Source organism: Adiantum capillus-veneris, chromosome 28 (assembly GCF_014529385.1).
Source record: "Adiantum capillus-veneris isolate H3 chromosome 28, ASM1452938v2, whole genome shotgun sequence".
In the NCBI taxonomy this organism is placed as follows: domain Eukaryota; kingdom Viridiplantae; phylum Streptophyta; class Polypodiopsida; order Polypodiales; family Pteridaceae; genus Adiantum; species Adiantum capillus-veneris.
The window spans coordinates 114,306,438-114,326,551 of record NC_140958.1 but is presented as its reverse complement, the minus strand read 5'-3'; the positions used below and the strand labels follow the sequence as shown (position 1 = coordinate 114,326,551).

General features: G+C 45.4%; 1 protein-coding gene across 2 annotated transcripts in view; it reads left to right on the top strand.

Moving 5' to 3' along the window:
- The window catches only part of LOC147421129 (uncharacterized), a 30,528-nt gene extending 12,574 nt beyond the window's left edge, over positions 1-17,954 (top strand). For both annotated transcript variants that reach the window (XM_086504904.1, XM_086504905.1), the window contains one exon: positions 17,284-17,954. In XM_086504904.1, coding sequence (XP_086361030.1) covers positions 17,284-17,762 — 479 coding nt within the window. In that variant the 3' untranslated portion in view covers positions 17,763-17,954. The remainder of the gene's footprint in view (positions 1-17,283) is intronic.
- The last annotated feature ends 2,160 nt before the right edge of the window (positions 17,955-20,114 follow it).

Genomic DNA, 20,114 nt, shown 5'->3' with positions numbered 1-20,114 from the left:
TCACAACAGGACTTTTTGAGTGGTAGTACTTGCTCGCAAGGCAGAGTCAGCACCAAGGCTGGTATTCTATGAGAGTAGTAAGCCTGCCTAGTAACTCGGTTGGTCGGTGTTTACATCTCAACAATACCTACATTCACAGTATCCACGATTTTGGAGGAGTTTCATTGGTTATGCATCCACAAGCATCGGAAGTAGTCAACATCAGAAGTACAAGAAAGACTCCAAGAATAGAAGTTCGAGAGTTGTGCCTCACCGTCAACAGGGGGGATGTGCGCACTGCGCTACGTGGACATGCTTCTGCTACAATCTAGCATGAGTCATTGGCTTAGGACCTAGCCTGGCACCTCTGTGAGCCTCTAGCAGGACAGGCATGTCCAGGCCGGTCATAGTTGCATACCCTCTCTTGCACAGGACCGCATTTTAGCACATGCATATATTGGGCTTGAACCACCTCTTAAAGTGTGTTGTTTTTTTCTTGAGAAAAGGATCCTTCCATTAGTTAAGAAAAAACTGCCCATAGGACTACAAACCACCTCTACTAGAGAGGGCTACATCAAAAGCATGAGGAGACTTTCCCAGTGAGTAAACAAAATATGTACAATGAGGCTTAATTACAAAATGGGAGGAGGAACGAGCCACACAGGTGGCCCGTAGTGCCATCTGGGCACACCCTGGACCATGGTGAAGAAGGGACCTGGGCGCTAGAGTCGGACGAAAGCCTCCCTACGCTCCGGCATGCGGTCGAAGCTGCCCTGAAGTCTCTCGAATTGACCCCTGAGAGTATGAATCAACTCCAGCGAAAAGTCATGAACAGTCTCTGTCGGTGGGACAGGGCGAGCCTCAAAGATGCGGAAGCAACGGACCCACTAAATGAACAAGAGTGTCAGGCCACAGACGAGCTCCCAACACACCTCTCTCTCACTGCACCGCTCCTAAGGGGTAAGCTCTGTAGCAGGTTGAACTGTAGCTCAACCCCCTTGGATCACTATCATCGTGCTGCTAGAAGATAGCTCAAACTGGAGCACAGGGCCCGTGAGGGTGGACCAAACAACAACACCCCATGTGTATTGACACGTTGTGGATAGAGCTGGCATCAACGGAAGAACCCGAAGCCAAATATGCTGTGCCATGGGGCAGTCCCACAGATAGTGATGCTGACTCTCCAAAGGATGGTCACAAGCTACACAGGCTGTCGAAAGGCCACTATGTACTAGCGAGCTCCCCACTGCTGTAGCTTTGTGTGCAACTAGCCACTGGAACAAAGTGACTGGCCTTGGCTGTTTGGAGTCCCACAACCACTCCCAAAAGCTTGACAAGAACTCAGCTCTGAGACCCTCCTCTTGCCTATGAAGTGGTGGAACAGGACGAGCCTCTCTTCGTGCTGCCAGTATGTGACGCCGCAGTCAAATAGTGTACTGGAAGAAAGGGATCCCAGGGTGGTCGGTTGAAGAGAAGGGGTCTCTCCAAAACCACTCTCCAGGGTCCCACTGTACTCGTGCTAGAGGGCAGCTCTCCCAAGCCCAAAGCCTCCAATGGCCTGTCTCAAGATTTGTCGGGTTAGGATCTGTGACACAGGTCCTCCCATAGATGCCCACTACTTGTATTCTCTGATAATAGCACTCTGCAACCTGTGGAACCTCTATCGAGACTCTTGTGTAGTCGACCCTTGCTCTGGATCTCAAAGAACATGGGGGGTACGGACTTCGAGCAAGCATGAATTGCGATGAGGACCTCTAGTCCCGTGAAGGCCCCCATCCATCTGGAAGCTTTTGTCTCTAGAGGGGCGAGCTACTTAGCTGGTAAAGCCTGTGTAATGTCCTGGGACATGCTCTGCACCCCTCTCATGCCTCGTAGCTGGATGCTCTGTACCTCCTCTAGCAAACCTGAAAACTGAAGCCAGTCGTCGAGAGTGCGGGCTGGGCCCTCTGCCCATAGTTACTGGGGAACGCGTTCCCTAGGCCTTGGAACGCTGGAACGCCGTTCCCTCCCTCCCTACCAGGTCAGAACGTCTCGGAACGGTTTGCCGTTCCGGGCGACCACCTGATACCGGAACGGCTCGGAACGGCCAACTCTCAAAAATGGGGAGAAATGGGCAGTTTTTGGCAAATTTGTAGTGAACAAGTGTGCAAGGACTCAAAATGCACCCCCTCACACCCATTCCCTTCTCAAGCAAATCCACATGCCCTCAAGGTCTAAGGCTAAGCCTTAAGCTCTCTCGACTCTCGAGTCTCAAGCTCTCCCCCTCTCACTCCCGCAAGCTCTCTCTCTCTCTCTCTCTCTCTCTCTCTCTCTCTCTCTCTCTCTCTCTCAAGCTCTCTCCCTCTCCCTCCTCCTCGAGTCTCTCCCTCTCCCTCTCGCATCATCCATGGCCTAGGGGTCTTCAAATCGAGTTTTTTGTGAGTATTAGAGTCAAAGGACTCTAATAATACTTGTATTCAAATTTCAAACATGTAGAGCTAAAAATTGCATTATTTGGGTGTTTTTTATGCCTCCCGGTCCGCGCCATTCCCGTTCTGAACCCCTGTCTGTTCCTTCGTTCCGTGGGGGTCCTCGTTGCCGTTCCCGTTCTGCGTTCCGGGTAACTATGCCTCTGCCATGGGACCCCAAGAAACATGACGCTAGTGCTCTGAGGGCCTGTTGGAGCCCCTGTAGGTGGAGAGGAAGCTCAAGTCTCTGTCGCATCTCCTAAGTAACAAGGCAAGGCAGCTGTGCTCAAATCTGCTCTCTGCATGTATCCTGGTGCTCTGACTGAGGCTCAGCTGACAACAGATCACCGTAAAAGTCAGTAGCAAGTGGACGCATATCCTCAAACTTTGAAGCAACTGATCCGTCGGGTCTCCTCAACTGACAAACACTGGTGTGCGCATGACGTGGCCCCACTGTCTCAAAAAACTCCCAAGTGAGATGCCTATCGATGGAAGGCAAACTCATGACACCGCTCCTCAATGCTAGCCAACTCATGTCCCGGGCTACAGCCAAGCGAGCTGCAGACTCCTGAAGAAGAAAGGACTAAGCTCTGCTAGTCCAGAGGCCCCTCTACCAACAGGGGTGTCATGCGTGTCCAGGCTCTTTGTCCAAAGTGCCTCCATCCGCTCTCTAAGCTCTAAATCTAGTAAGATCCTCTCGGGGATGTGTAGCATTGCACTCCCCCTCCTCTGTCTGTCTGTCACATTGAGAATCACTGGTGCATGGTCGGAAAAAGTAGTCCCTGCTAGGATGCAAACAGATCCCCCCATGTCACAAATGTGGTCACTGGCGTAGAAGCGATCTATCCGAGATAGATTCTGTAACAGACTTGGACACTCCAAGTCAAAAATCAATCGCGACAGCACCAAATAACCACTTCAAAACAATTCACAGATCACAATAGATTTGCACCGGCCCGGCGGAGTTCCGTGCCTAGAGATATTGGCCCCAAAGACTGGCGCCCCTTTTGGTATTTCTTTTTATATTAATCAGATCAAAGTACAAGAGAGTGGCTAGGGTTTCACTCTCAGACTCTGCGTCCAGATGCTCTGACAAGTGAGGCCCTCACCACTAATTTAAAGGTTACAAGGGATGCCCAAAAGCAGAGCCCCAAAAGCTTCAAATCAAAAGCAATTGCTCTTTCTCTCACAGAGAGTCAAAACTTGAAAGCAAAAGCATTCTCTCTCTTTCTCATATTGTAGAGAAAAAGCAAAATTTGCGTCGCTCATCATTTTCCAAAAACTTTTTTTTTTTAAATAGCCTCCGTGATTTCCGGAAAGTAGGGTTTCTAGGGTTTTTGTTGTCCGCCACGTCATCACTTTGTGACAGATTCACTCCTACCCTGCGGTCAAAGCGATTGCTGTCTGGGGGTCTCACAAAGCCCGAGTGCTGCCAAACATTAGAAACCCTCATAGTCATACATAGCCGCTCCCAAGCTGCCAACTCAGCCTTTTGCACCGTAGCATGGCCACCTCCAATCCTATCAAAGAGGTCCTCCAACATGTTGAAGTCCCCCCCAACACACCACTGCGCTGCATGCGGCAAAGACTCAACAACATGAGACCAAAACTCTGCTCGTGCACTTGCCACATTGGGCACATATATGTTCAGGAAACCCATGAGGCAACCCTGAACCTGCATAGTAATCCACTGAGCTCTACCTGGCACAATAATACCTCTGCCCACGATGGCATGCTGCCAAGAATCCTCAATAGTCATACATACCCCTCCCTAGATACCTCCAGGTCCAAATGTAGTTGACCAAAATGTCTCATGGCGACCACGCAAAATCTGATCGCATTGTCTAATGCAACTCACACAAAGATGATGCTCTTGTAGCATAAGAATATCAACCTCACCACCCACAAGGCATCTCTGAAGCTCCTCACGCAACCGACCCCTCTGACGCTGAAACTAGGGCCCTCCTAATCCCTGCACATTCCATGAGACGATCCTCATGGAGTTGGTCAGAAAAACCAGACGCTGCAGCAACAGCCAACCTGCTATCTTTGAGGCCGGTGTGGATGGGGAGTAATCCGCATCCGAGCGACCTCTAGACAAACGCGTCTGAAGTGACTGTCCCACCCAGGCCCAGGCCGAACGTGCAGCCCGTAGGGTTACATCCTCTGTCCAAGAATCCTCATGTACAAATACATAGCAAGGGGGGCTCTGAGTGTCAGCAAACAAATGCACCACAATGTGCCTGCAACCTACTGCATCCGGCAGTGTCACATTGAACTTGACTAAAGGCCAAAGTGTCTGTACGAGATCTGTCAACCCCAGGTCCCCTGTGATGTGAGAACTCAATGGCTTGGACCTGGAGCCAAGGTCCACTCTGTTGGATCCCTGCCGCACAATAGAAAGGAGAAACCTACCGCTGTATCCAGAGCCTCAGTGCCTCGGGCTGCTAGAAAGAGGACAGGGACTCGAAAGCAAGCATCCTCCAAGTCGGGAGAAGAGTCACCTAGGAAGCGTGTGAAGCTGTAATTGAAGAAGTCTCATCGTCTGCGAGTGTCAAAGCTGGTCAAACCCCGAGGGACTGCTACCTTTTGAGAGGTATGAACCAGAAGTGGCGTCCTCAGGTGAGGTTGTCCCTCCCGAGCCATGCAACTCGTAGCGAAAGCACTACCAAGAGATCGTCTTGTTGCAGATGTGTGTCCAGTTTCGTGCATCTGAGGAGGAGTGTGGGATGGGTCGGGTGATGAGACTGAGGGCCCCATCGGGGAGAGAGGAGGAGCCGGAGGTGGGGGTGAGGGTGGAGGAGGGGGATGCGGAGGAGACGGAGTGGATGCGTCTGAAGGTGGAGGGGGGGCGGTGGAGCTGAGGTGGAGGGAGCCTCCTCAGGGGGGTCGTGCTGGAGGGGGTCAATTCGGAACTGAATGCTGTTGAGCTACAGGAGGTCGGCCACCAAGGGGGGCAGCGTGGCGAGCCTGTCCCTGTCGACAGCGGCCGGACACCTGCTGCCAACCGTCGAGCCTTGGATGTCTGATCATTGGCCTCTGTCGAGGTACCAGCCTGTGTGTCTTGGGTACCTGTCTGCTGGGCATGCTCAGCCTTGGGAGGCTGCGCATGAGCTGTGGGTCGAGATCTCCTGTGAGGACATGCCTTTACTAAGTGGCCCATCTACCTGCAAATGAAACACTGGTTCGGGACACCCGAATACTCCACACTCATTCTGATCCAACCGCTGATCACCCGAGGCAACAATATCATCTTCGGGAGGGAGAGAGTGTCTCGAACAAGAACCCGCACAGTAGGTAAACATGCGGCCTTGGCCACAACTGAAGCTGTAGTACGCGGTGACTCCAGAACTATCCGAACATGGAACCATCCTAGGAAGTAGAGGGAGGTACTCTCTCCTCAGGCCTGGGAAGTAGACCGAAATAGGCAAGTTGGCCTCAGAACATCTGTAGTAGGGTCAAAACCATGATGCCATCGTCTGAAGTAAGCTCGAGCTGCTAAAGTTCATTTTATTAATAAGTGACTTTTCATTGACCCTTGTTGGAATGTAGGTAGGGCAAATGGCTAAAGGACCTATGAAAGAAAGACAAAAGAGTCAGTAGTAGCAAAAGATCTGCAGCGCCAGCGTTTGCAGACCAGCCAGCCAGCGTTTTTAGCCCTCTTCTCCATCAGCGTTTTCAGCCAAGAGGCCTCAGCGTTTTCAGCATTTAGCACCGACGTTTTCAGCCAGAACAGTTAGTGATTCAGCCCCTTTGATCGCCATCAGTTCTCAGCCGCTAGCCTTGCCACGGTTGCAGACCCAAGTCGTCGACAATGCTAGCAGATTCTGGCATTCAGCCTGAGCGTCAGCGTCGGCATCGTCATCGTCATCGTCGTCGTCGTTGTCGACATAGTACCCTAGCACCTAGTACACCATCAGTTCTCAGCCGCTAGCCTTGTCACAGTTGCAGACCCGAGTCGTCGACAATGCTAGCAGATTCCGGCATTCAGCCTGAGCGTCGGCGTCGGTGTTGTCATCGTCATCGTCATCGTCATCGTCGTCGTCGACATAGTACCCTAGCACCTAGTACCCTTGTGCCTTGGCTTGACATAAGGATCCACAGAACCCCGTCATCGACATCATCGTCGTCAATATAGTACCCTAGCACCTAGTACCCTTGTGCCTTGGCTTGACATAAGGATCCACAGAACCCCGTCATCGACATCATCGTCGTCGATATAGAACCATCAATACCTTGTCATCGTTGTCGACATAGAACCATCAAGAACCTCGTTGTCGCCGCTACATAGACCCATCAGTACCTCGTCGTCGGCATTATCGTCATCGACGTAGACCCATCAGTACCTCGTCGTCGACATCATCGTCATCGACATAGACCCATCAGTACCTCGTCGTCGAAATCATCGTCATCGACATAGACCCAACCCATCGTCGTCATCATCGTCATCGACATAGAACCTCTCAATACCTCAGTACCCACAATACCCACAGTACCATCAGTACCAAGTGGTACCAAGCATCAGTACCAGCAGTACCCTGTAGTAACTAGCATCAGTAGCATCAGTACCCATTAGCATCAATACCTCAACATTTAGCATCATTGTACCAGCATTGTGCAAGAATAAAGAAAGTACTTGCTCTGGCAACAGAGCAAGGGGGCCCTTGAGGGTTTGGGACCCGACATTTGGTGTCGTCTCTCTCTCTCTCTCTCTCTCTCTCTCTCTCTCTCTCTCTCTCTCTCTCTCTCTCTCTCTCTCTCTCTCTCTCAGTCAGTTCAATTCAATTTTTTTAAGTGAAATAAAGTGTCCCTTGTGTTTGTGCGGAGTACTAGATCCGAGCTAAATCCGTAAACACTTCCGCTGCACCTAACAAAGCGCTTCCAAGTAGACAGCGACACCCTGTTAGCCCCAAAGATTGGCTCCCCTTTCGGTATTTCTTTATTCTTATTACACTTGAGAAAAACCTGTAAACTTCTATAAGTTGTCCCACTTTTATCGGGTTGAAATTCCTCTACTCTAACCCTATTTCGGCAGCATGACCACAATAGAAATCTCCACGGACAAAATTCCAAGTAACATCGACTTTCCACGCATTTTACAAAACCTGGCGAGAAATTACAGCACGTTGAAATCTCTGTTTTTGGCCTCCAATTTGCACCAAAACACCTGTTCGGTGATTCCCTAGCTTCCCCGAGGCTCCTAGGACCTGTAGGCATCAAAACTGGCCAAAACCCTAAACTTGCAGCGAAAACTTACAGCAAGCTGCAATTCTCTGTTTTGCGTCCCGATTCGCGTGCCGATCACTCTTATGGATAGCCCTCCAGCTCCCCCACTTGTAGGGTCACTTGCCCTTTGAATTAGACGAGATTCGTCGCGGGAAAACTCTCTAAATTGTCATGTACAAGCACCCAAGGCTTTCCCGAGGCTCCCTTGGCATTACCTTGCAGTTTAGGTGCAAAACCTTAAACCTGCAAAAAGTTTCAGCAGGCTGTAATTCCCTGTTTCACATCGTTTTGAGCGGAGCAAACACGTCTATGTGTGTCTCAAAAGCTCCCGCACGCGTGGGACAGTTCCCATGCAAATCGGACGAGTTTTCGCATCCCTTCGTGCTGAAACTGTGCATACATGAAGGGGAATAGGTTCTTGTACAGAAGGCTCTTGCCTTGGCAAACGCACATAAAACCCCCTGAACTGTGCATGGTCATCTAAGAAGCCCATCTAGAGGGGCATTACCATATGTGCAAAGGGGAGAGAGAGAGATGCACGAGAGCAAATAATCGCGTTGCATGAGACAAGGGAGAAGGCAAGCTTTCCATTAAAGCTATGATCACCTGCGCCCATAAAGTTGTGATCACATGCACGCACTACTCACACACACACTGTGTTCACAATCAATGAAAATTAGCCCCGCTCATTTTTGGGCGTCCCTAGCTGGGACAAGACTTTTGGAACTTGAGTTGGCCTGCAGGTTGCTCTCCTACTGCCATGTGTTTAGTTTGCTCCTTCTGGTTTAATTCCTAGTACCCACCAACTTATAAAGTCTTGCCAAGGGGCCTAAATGATTTTAATTGAGCTTAGTCACGTCTTTACTGGTCAGATTTGAGTGCTGATCGGCCCAACCATCTTGTGGCTGCTTGGCCTTCACCCAACGGCCATTTCACACTGGCCATGTAATGTCCAGGCATTTGTGATTTTAACAAGAGGGTCCCAAAAATTAAATAAAAATCAAAGGAAAGAAACCAACAAATATATATAGTGGTTGTCACAGTCTCGTGACACGATGGGAGATCATCCGTCAAGAAAAGATGCTGTCACAGTCTTGGTCAACTCCAAGACGAGAATTCAACACGACACAAGAGAGAATCACTTAAAAATAATTCAAAACTTAAAATCATAGTTCAATTTTTGGTCGACACGGCATGACGTAGTTCCGTGCCCAGAGAGATTGGCCCCAAAGATTGGCTTTATATCAATCTTTGAGCAAGGTACAATTCCCGAAGGGTCCTCTGCTCTTAGACTCTACATCCAGATGCACTAAAGAGTGAGGCCCTTGGGTTCCTTTTATTCTTACAAAGGGATGCCAAAAGCAGAGCCCCAATAGCAGTTAAATTCAAAAGCAACCGGTTCAAAAGATTCTAACTCAAAAGCAAAGAGTCCCAAAAAGTAACCGGTCCTTAAAAACTGCCAAAAAGCACTAACGCAATTTATGGAATTCCTTACTGCCCTGCCACGTTAGCAGCCAGCGTGAAACACGAAAATTCGTACAATCTACCACGTCAGCCTGTCAACGCGTTTTGCGGGATTCCGTGCTGCTACCACGTGGCATTTCTGCCGCAGGGTCACTGTGTGTGTGTGTGTGTGTACAGGCAATGTTGCCACATCATCATTTTGTGACATACCCCCTCTTGAAAGAATTGTAATCGCCCTCGATTATACCTGCAAAACCTGACATAAGCCATATACCAGTTCGGTAGACACTGACTCTAAGTACCTACGCACTAGACGACACAAATTTAGCACTTGTACAAAGATGACAGTCACATCACATCACAATCATATCACATCACAGAGAGTTCATTCTGATCTAGGACCATGATTCTTGGCAACGTATTTAGCAATCGCATCTAGATCCGTCCCGGACCTCAATAACTAATCCCATATTGTGATCATGTCCATAGATTTCCGATTCAAGCACTGTCGTGTGTGAGTATTTCTTGGGATCCCAATCCAACACTAAGTTCATACTGAACAGAGTGGTCTAATCATTCAATTCTAGCTCTGTGGCCATCTCATCCCGCAGGAACTCTTGATGCGCGCACGATAGTTCCATTGAATCAGTCGTGATTCATGACTCGTTATCAGGTTCATTCGGGAGCCGTCATTGCTCCAGAATCATCATCATCTTATTCTTAATCTTGTTATCTGTTCACAAATAGTAGGTTCTTTTATAAAACATTAGTTTCATTCAAAATTCAAAATCATCTTTCAAAAAGTCTTATTTCATAAATTTATCAAGCAAAATAATGCTAATTCATCTATAATTTTTTATTTAAATTCTGTTCTGAACGAGTATCGCCTCGTCCTTCTGTCCTTTCGATCTGTCAGTCGTCCTGATTCTTGTGCCTTTTTGGGGCATTGTGCAGTGATATGTCCTTGTTCTCCACATTCAAAACACTTTCCTACTTTGAAATATTCATCTCTCTGGTCTTTTGTCAGTGGAGGTCATCTATCTTTGTCGTCTATTTCTGTTATGACTTGTTGAAGGTTCATCTGATGGGTAAGTCAAGTTACCCGAATGTATAGCAAATCCCCGTTTAGCATGTCCCATCAACTGTTGTATAGACTCGGACTTCTTTTCAAGACAGTAGTCTCGAATTTCTTTGGGAAGTCCACAACAAAACCGCTCAATCTGCTCCTTAAAACTGATTTTCTTAAAGGATGAAGCAGGTAGAAAAGTATCCCAAAATCTTTCACAATAGGTATCCAAAGTTTCGGCCTTAACCGTCCGAATATGATTCCAGTCAGTAATTACGTCTCATTCGTATTCTTGAGTGAGCCATGAAGAAATAAAGAGTTTTTTTGTAATTTCAGCCAGCTTGTCGGTGCTTCTTTTCTTAACAAGAGAGTGGACCACCATGTCCGTGCATTGCCTTTCAAAAAAGATGCTGCCCATCTAATCTTGGAGTGCTCGGTATAGCGGCCTCTCGAAAATGTGATATCAAACTGTTGGATAAAGGCTAAAGCCTTGGGAACATCTTGAAACCCTGAAAAGTACTCAAACTTCACTGCTTGTCCTTCCTCTTTGAATTCTTTGTCCTTTTTGCCCTTGTCGTCTAGGAAATCATACTGATTGGCTCTGTAAAAGTGCTTCCTTTTTGCATATAACATATGATCTTTCCGTCGTTTCTTGCCCTTTCTGTCCTCATCACTCGAGTGAGAAGAAGATGAGCTGTCGAAGTTGTTAGAAGAAGATGAGGATGAACTTGGCAATCCTTTGAAGCGTACACGCTTCTTTTATTTCTGGCGTTTTCAAAAGAGGATTTTTGGCCCAAGTAACCAGGGAAATCAATTCCGTTGCTACGTTTCTTCAGTTGCTTTTCTTTTGACCCCAATAGTTGGTTGACTCGTTTCTCAACAACGTCCTCAAGTTCATCTTCAGTAAACATCCATAAAATAGGAGGTTGCTTGAGGGTTGACTTGATTGGGGAATTGATGGCTTTTTGCCAATGAGTGTGCACCTCGTCAATCGGGTGCCGCGTCAAAAATTTGGCATACTGAGTATCCTTTGCAAATTTGAGCATTTGCTTTGCACACTCATCACGTTGCATCTCCATTAGTTGATTTTGCGTAGGCCGAGGTGGTCCGTATTCATGTTCTGCTAATCCATTCGAATTTTCCTTACCGCCTCCTGTTTCAAAAGTATCAGGAGGGTTCGTTTGATTCTTGCGGGATTCGTCGTTTGAACCCATGTGTGTTGTGGTAAGAGGATCGGATTTCCCAGTAGAAGAGAGATCTACCGTGCTTTCATACCACTGTCACAGTCTTGGTCACCTCCAAGACGAGAATTCAACACGACACAGGAGAGAATCACTTAAAAATACTTCAAATCACAGTTCAATTTTTGATCGACATGGCCCGACGTAGTTCCGTGCCCAAAGAGATTGGCCCCAAAGATTGGCGCCCCTTTCGGTTTTTCTTTTATATCAATCCTTGAGCAAGGTACAATTGCTGAAGGGTCCTCTGATCTCAGACTCTGCGTCCAGATGCTCTGAAGAGCGAGGCCCTTTGGTTCCTTTTATTTTTACAAAGGGGTGCCAAAAGCAGAGCCCCAAAAGCAGTTAAATTCAAAAGCAATTGGTTCAAAAGCTTCTAACTCAAAAGCAAAGAGTCCCTAAAAGCAACTGGCCCTCAAAAACTACCAAAAAGCACCAGTGCAATTTATGGAATTTCATATTGCCTTGCCACTTCAACAGCTAGCGTGAAACATGGAAATCCGTACAATCTACTACGTCAGCCTGTCAACGCATTTTGCGGGATTCCATACTGCTGCCACGTGGCATTTTTTCCACAGGGTCACTGTGTGTGTGTGTCCCAGGCAGTGTTGCTACGTCATCATTTTGTGACGGAGCTCATACTTCTTGAACAAACCTGAGTAGTGTTGTGTACTCTTGAGGTACTTGTTGGGGTGGCACAAATAAACGTGGCTAGAGCTCCTTTACGTAGCTCTTGTTTGCCTACACATGAGAAATTAGTGGCAAAGAAGGAATGTTGTGCTCACCGTGATGACCATAAGAGAGGCACCCTCTTGAGAGAGTGAGCGTAACATCTTTCCAATTAACTTGTGGATCTTTTCATGTGACCTTTAGTGTGACACTTATAGCATCTTTCTTCTTTTCCATGAGTAGTTCTTTCTTTAAGACTTGACCATCCTCCAATTATTATGTTAGAAGATTTTTCATTAGGGGTCAACAAGGGGTTGCCTGAGTTTTAGCTTGTCCTTTATTATCGTTGTTAGGTGAAGAATTCTGAGCTTCAGGTGTAGTGGAAGATCGAGAAGAAGAAGAGCTACCGTTGTTCTTATCATTTTGCTGATTCTGCTGGTTCTACGGGGTACTGGAAGGTACTTTGTTCTTCTCCTTAGCCTTACCTTTGTTGTGCTTCATTTCTTGCTCTAGTGCGTCATTGTAGTTAGTAAGGCCGTCACGTCATATTAGTTGTACTCGTTTAAATGAAAAAGGAAAGTATCCTTGCGATCCTCGTTTGACTTACGCAATCAAATACTAATTTGCAAAATACGATCAGAAAAGGGCATAAGAGGAGTCCCATTTTGTTCGAGATCTCGTCAATCTTCTTTCAAAGGATCAAGGTACTGCAGTGGTCTAAAACGCTCCATGAGCTTAGGTTGGAAGTCTACCCAATCGTAAGACAGTGGCTCACCATCGTCAGTACACTCAAAATGCTTGGCCATCTGTGCCTCTTGCCAGGCTTAATACCAATTGACGGGATCACCCGGCAAATACATGGCAGCTGTTAAAACGCTACTGTTACCGCTTTTCTTGTTAGTAGCAAAGTGTTAAATTGATGCAACCAAGAATGAATCACAACAGCGTCCATCTTACCAGCAATACCTATTGAAAGTCAACTTCTGAGTGAATGGATTGTTGGAGTCTTCGTCTCTACCCAGTCTACACGATGACTCAGCGGCTGCTTTTGGTGGTTTGCCCTTGCAGAAGAGGATGTGGTAGATCAACTCTTGCATGCATAGGTCTCTGTGTGCCTCACGCTCTAGCTCCATAGCCACCCTCTTTTCTTCAATAGCTATATGTTGAGCTTCACGTTCCCTCTCTAGAAACAATCTTTCCCTTTCAATTGCGGCCTGCTGAGCTTGCTATTGTAGCATCATCTCCACCATTGAATTCATCAAATCCTCCATATCATCTCCACCATTGAATTCATCAAATCCTCCATAAAGGTTGGTGCAATCCGTGGCAAGGATGGGGACGGAGTAGGAGCCATGAACAACCCTCCTGGTGTACGGAGTCCAGACTTCACATCACCTTCACTCGAAGTATCCATTCTGTTTCGGGTGTTGGCGATGCAGTGCGTATGGAGATACTCAAATATTGTGGATACTTGGTTCTGCTTGAATCTGCGCTTAAGAGACATTTTCTCTTTACCCACGCTTCACTCCTTCCTACAGCGGGTGCATCCCTTGGCGGCCTTGCGCTCACACCGAGGTTGCTTTTTCCCACCTCAAGTTGATTGGTTCCGCCTCAAAGCAAGGCCCGCTATTGATGAGTGGAAGTGAGGATCTATGGGAGGTTGGACAAGCCCTTCTTTTCTAGGTTACCTACCACTCTTCAAAAGCATAGATCAGAGAGGCTGGCACGCCCTTCTTTCCTAGGTTACACGCCAAATCTTGAGACCAAGCAAAAAAACAATAAAAATCCTATGGTTCTTTGGGTTCTTTTCTTTAGTGGTGATATTGAAGCACTGCCAAAAAGCTGTGATACCAATGTTAGTTGCAAAGCTAAGTGTTGATGGTGATAGCTCTGGATGTGCACCTCGCACATACACAAGGGTTCCTTTTACTTAATGAGAGATGTGCAAAAAATATATAGAGAGAGAAGAGAGAATGGAAATGCGAGTGAGAGAGAGAGAAAGAAGACTAACACTAGATGGCCCCCCCCACTCTATTGCTAGAGTGTTATTTGCTTTAGATTCCACAAATATTGATACAATGGTTCTAGATGTGGAGATGCTGATGGGAGTATGCTCTTGGGTGCTCGGTAATGATGGTACTAGGGTTAGATGTGCACGTGTTACAAAGTGCACTAAGAATGTAAAGAAATACTGAAAAGGGCGCCAGGGTTTGGGGTCAGTGCTCTCTTGGCATGGACACTCTGTGTCGTGTGTGCCATGCATTTTTTTCAGTTCAGTTGTTTTGAAGTGCTTAAAGTTTGTTCCGTCCGCTCTTTTTTGTTGGCAAGTGGTGCCCTCTCGTTACAATGTGACAAGTGAAGCCTGAGAATATGGGACCATAGATGGACGTAGTGTTGGTGGCGCCAGGGCACAACGTTGCAATGACAACTCTCATTGGAAAGATTTGCTTGCATTGTTAGGGTTACACTGGGCACGAGGCCTTCCATATCAGGTCTCTTGAGGGCTGTGATGTGCTCTTGGGAATGCATTGGCAGCACAAAAACAACGTGTTAGTGGATTCAAGGGCTAGAAAGCTCAAGTTGAAGAACAACAAAGGCAATGACGTGGTGGTAGACGTGAAACTTAAAGACAAGTTAGTCCTTGTTGTGTTGGCTTTGTCCGTTTCAAATTTGATAAAATCATTTTTTTTTTCTTTACGCGATCTTTGTCAAACCAATGAGTGATTTGGAGGATTCAAAATTTTCAGAGTTGGAGTCGGAGCATCTCAATTTTCTTCAGCCTAAATACGATTTTTTTCCAGAGGGCTTACCTTGTGAGTTACCTTGAGAGCTACGCGAAGATCATACCATCAACTTAATTCCAGAGAGTACCCCTTCGAACTGACCATCGTACAGAGCGAGTAGAGATCAATAGGAAGAGATCGTGAGCGAAGTAAACAACATTATGTAAAAGGGTTTGATCCAACCTAGTTCTTTATTGTTTTGTTCACCAGGGCTACTTGTACAGAAGAAAGACGGAACTTGGAGGATGTATATAGACTACATGGTTCTTATTAAGATTACCATCAAGAAACAGGTTTCGAGTACCGAGAATCGATGATATACTTGATAGATTACAAGGTTCTACTTGTTTCATTTGAAGCGATCTTAAAAGTGGCTATCATCAGATTAGGATTGCTCCTGGAGATGTACACAGGTCGGCATTGAGGACGTCCTTTGGCTTGTACGAGTTGTTTGTGATGCTGTCTGGGTTCACTAATGCTCTTGCAACGTTCAACAGGATGATGGACAAGATCTTTTAGAGCATAGGTAGTATGTGGGCACATTCATTGATGATTGTTCTCTCGAAGTTTGAAGGAGAACATAGAAGATCAGCAGAGTTTGAATAATTTCGTCGTAGATGAAGTTGTCAGAAAAGCGTGTCATGTGCAACGGCAGTGGAAGGGTTGAATTGGCTCAGATCAAGTACTTTGCACAAACACAAGGTTATTATACTTCACTTGAGAGAACTGAACTGAACACAATGTGAGAGAGAGACTGAGAGAGTCTTGTATAAGGATGACACCGCATGTCGGGTCCCAACCACCCTCAAGGGCCCCCTTGCTCTGTTGCCAGAGCAAGTACTTGCTTTGAGTACTTGCACAAATGCGGACACAATGGCTAAATTCCAAGTGCTAATGCTGAATACTTCATGCTGATGATCTGCAAAATGCTAGGACTGATGTGATGCGAAAATGCTAGGGTTAAGGCTGATGCTGAAAACGTTGTTGCTGACTTGCTGATGTTGAGGATACTGGGGAAAAATGCAAGGGCTGATCTGATGTAAAAATGCGAGGCTAATCTGGTATTGGGGATACTGCTTGATGGAAAAGGTGAGCCCCAGTCTCACTTATATACTGAAATGGAGTAGGTCGAGCAGTAGGCTGAATTATGCCCCCACGACTTCACTTAAAAGGGATCATTTATTATTAAACGGCTTAAATGCTTAAGTGACTGTAATGTGCAAGAGAGGGTATGCAACTATTGACCTGCTTGATCATGCATGTCCTAGAGGCTCACAAAGTGCCAGGCTAGATCCTATTCTATACTAACTAAGACTAATGCTGACATGTAGTTGTAGCTTGTCCATGTGGCTCAAGTGCAATGCACACGTGACATCCCCCCTGTTAAAGGTGAGACAACTGTCGAACTTCTTCGTGTGGATGCTTTCTATAATGTTGATGCTTGTCGATGCATAAACCGATGAAAATTCCAACTTACCGATATTGTGGATGTAGGTACATGTAAACACTGACTAGTCGAGTTAATAGGTAGCTTTACTCATCTATTAATAAGTGACTTTGACATGAGATTTATTAACAGTAGGTAGGGCAAATGGCTAAAAGATCTATAAAAGAGTCACTTTGCCTTCAGATTAGACACATCAAAATCTAGTACCCGAAGTACAAGTACACACAGCACAAGCACCCACCAGCGTTTCCATCGCCAACGCCTTCATCATCGTCAATACCCTATGCACCAGCAGATCAGCACCAGCGTTTTCAGCCTACCGCACCAGATCTGCCCAAGCATTTTGCATCAGATTCAGCCCCAACGTCTTTGCATCAGTATTCAGCCCTAGCATTTTTGCATCAGATCAGGATCAGCATGAAGTATTCAGTATTCAGCATTTAGCCATTGTATCATCATTTGTGCAAGTAATCAAAGCAAGTACTTGCTCTGGCAACAGAGCAAGGGGGCACTTGAGGGTGGTTAAGACCCGGCATACTCTTTCTCTCTCTCTCATTGTATTCAGTTCAGTCTCTCTTTCAAATGAAGTAAAGTAACCTTGTGTTTGTGCAGAGTACTAGATCCGAGCAAAATCCTTAAACCCTTCCGCTGCATCAGAAAACTTGGTTCTTTTTTTAACCTTTATGTCATAGACTGGAACCAACAAGCATGAAGTGCGTGATCCTTGGAGGAGTAACTGAATTCTGCTAAACCATCACCTCTGTTGGTTGGTCAATGTTCTTTTTCAAGTACAGAGAAGTTTTCCTTTGGCCTCTAGATATTGAATTTTAGAGTGTGTTGATGTGACAGTGATTTTTCAAAGTGGTACTTAGTTGTCATAAACTGTGTAATGTTTGTTGCTAACTACAAAATAGTTTTCAGTTCTGGACATGAGGGCCTCAAGTTCATTGTGTGGTTGTCACAGGCTCCAAGTATATATGTTCAAAGAATCAACCTGGTCATACTGAAAGCAATGGACAAGGTGCTGTTGACGACGACGATGACGATGACTGGCCTAGTATGGATACCTCTGAGAATTCCCTGGTAGACTCTCCAAAAACCAGTGAGGGGAGTGATCAAGGTGCTCACCATGCAAATGATTCTGATGAAGACTACATGAAGCCACAACCAAGGAAAGAGCGCATTAAGAAAGCCCTAGCAAAATTAAAAAAAGGGCCTGATGGACGCTTCATCAATGTTTTGGAAGTAACTTCAGACATTAATATGCTTATTGCTGCCTATCAGAGCCTAAAAGCTAAATCTAGACCAACGTATTTGATTGAGGATTCAGATGACGATGATTCCATGGAGGGCATCGATCTTCAGCGGTTTAGAAAGCTTCAAAAGCGGCTCCGGAATGGAACATACATACCTGAGGCTTTAAAAGAACCAAAGAAAAAGTAGCATGCCTGCCAATTCTTGTCTACTATGTAGGCATGCGCGTTGTCGATTGCTGTCAAGATATATCCATGTGTAAAATTGTTGGGAGGCTAGGTAGCGTTAATCAAATATCAAATTTCTTCTCCGCCGACTGACGTCAAGACTGACCTACAAGTGGGGTACTTCTGTGAATTGATTGCAGATATTTCCAAGTCTTGCAGCTCTTGTGGCACGCATAGAAGGAAGTGAAGCATAGTTGCCTGTATAAAGCATAGTTGCCTGCTATAAGTATTGTGGTCTTTGAGTCAACAAAAGTTAAGTATGTCTTCAGCTCGATATGCACTTTGAGTAGCAGATGATACTTGCTATTTCAGCTGCAATGCCTGCTTCCAGTAAACATTGACGCCATTTGTAGCTAGTCAGAATGCTCACTCTTGACGAGCAATTAAGAATGGTGTGGAGACCACATCTATCAGATATTAGTTAGATAAAACTGATCTAGGATTGGAACTTTTTATCTTGAATACAAAATGTGATATTTTGCTTCAATATCTTCAAGCATCAGTTGAATGCTCTGGAGCATATCATGTTGGAAGGTAGGCCAATTATCACAAGATGCCACTTACATGCGTATGATTAAGACTCCCTTGGTAGTAATGAGGAGTCAGTGGCTGTTTGTCAGAAATACTGCCTTTGTAGCTATGTCAAAGCATCAATAAGTACAGCAAGATGACATCCCACGCCTTTCTTTGCATGTGTAGGATTAAGGGCCCATGCTTTTGTCATCAATGGAAGTGTTTGTCACTGGATGATTTAAACTGACATGCTGGAAGAATGAGGCCCTTGCTATTACTCTCATGTAAATGGGAGGCTATAAGCCCAGAGGCCCCAAAAATAAGAAGAGGAAACTGGAATACCTTTCTATCACCAAAAGTGTGGTAGATTGGCTATCTGAGTTTCCTCTTGAATTACGTTATAAAGTGTAATTTTTTTTCAGAGGATAGCTCTAGAAAAAACCTGTAAATTTTCACCAACCCAATTTGTTCAATGTGTTCAAAAAAACGCTCTTTGGGAATATAGCATCTACCCTGCCCCACATAGCAGCACTAATTATAGGTAGTATCATATCAAATCTAGTTACTATATGAGATTTTTAAAATTGGGAAGGCTTTTCTTTGATGATTGTCAATAACTGAAGTGTTGATAGCTAAAAGAACAATGCTGTTCTTAAGGTTATAAGTTAAAATCGACGCTTGTTCATAAAGTTATGGTTGCTTTCTTGTTGATGGAAACATGATAAGAGTTTTGGTAACTAGTTTGTTTTGGCCACATTGTTTTCCATGTTTTACTTATCATTTGCTGTAGATTTTGTGGACATGAGCTTTTACTTACACTGTTTTGGTTCTAGATAGATAGGGTAATTTACCACTAAGAACACGTAGGTATGTGAGATTGCTATGTTTGAATGCTGTGAGTGTAATAATTTTTTTTAAAATGTCAAGACAGATTTGATTTCTAGAAGGAATGCTTGTTTGTAATTTGTTATTGCTATGACAAGCTTTTTTAAATTGGGAAGGGTTTTCTTTGATGATTGTCTAAAATGAAAGGGTTGATATTTTATAAAACAATGCTAGAATTTGCATGATCTTGGTACTCTTTATGGACATTGAGCTTCTAGTTGCATGAAGATATTGCATGCAATCAAACATACCATAATGGTGGTTGCTAACTAGTGTACAATGTAACTCAATTGAAAACCACCCTTGCAAGAACTAACTCTAAGTGTGCTCACCACTAACTCATGTGAATACAACTACAGAAGCATTCACTTTAGGTTTAGAATCCCATTGTCTATCTAGTTCACCACATCACGAACTTCATTTCTGAAAAGTAGGCAAGCAAGGTGAAATCTTGCAATAGTCTAGAAGTGATGAGAGAGAGAGAGAGAGAGAGAGAGAGCGAGATATGAAATGATATATTAACATCTTCAAAAGGCCAAAGTGACACAAGACGAAACAGTTAAAAAGTGGTGAATCTGATACGACGTCTGAGTATAGAAAAGAAAAGACTAAATGGTATCGAAAAAGATTCTGTAACATCCTAAACTGTTGGAAGTGAGCTAAGCAGCTAATCGGAACTGTGTAGGGTATGAGTAATAGCTGATACAATGAGTGATACAATCTCAACAATTAGAATGCTTTGCAACTTGTACGCATATCGCTTAGTGGTGAGCACATTGAGTGGGTTGGGGATGTGTTTTCAAGTGAGTCACAACATGTGTACTTAATAAGATCCATTTGTGGTATGTCTGATTGCTTTTGATATCTTCCTGCAACTAGAATCTCAATGTCCACATAGCATGCTCTAACCATGCAA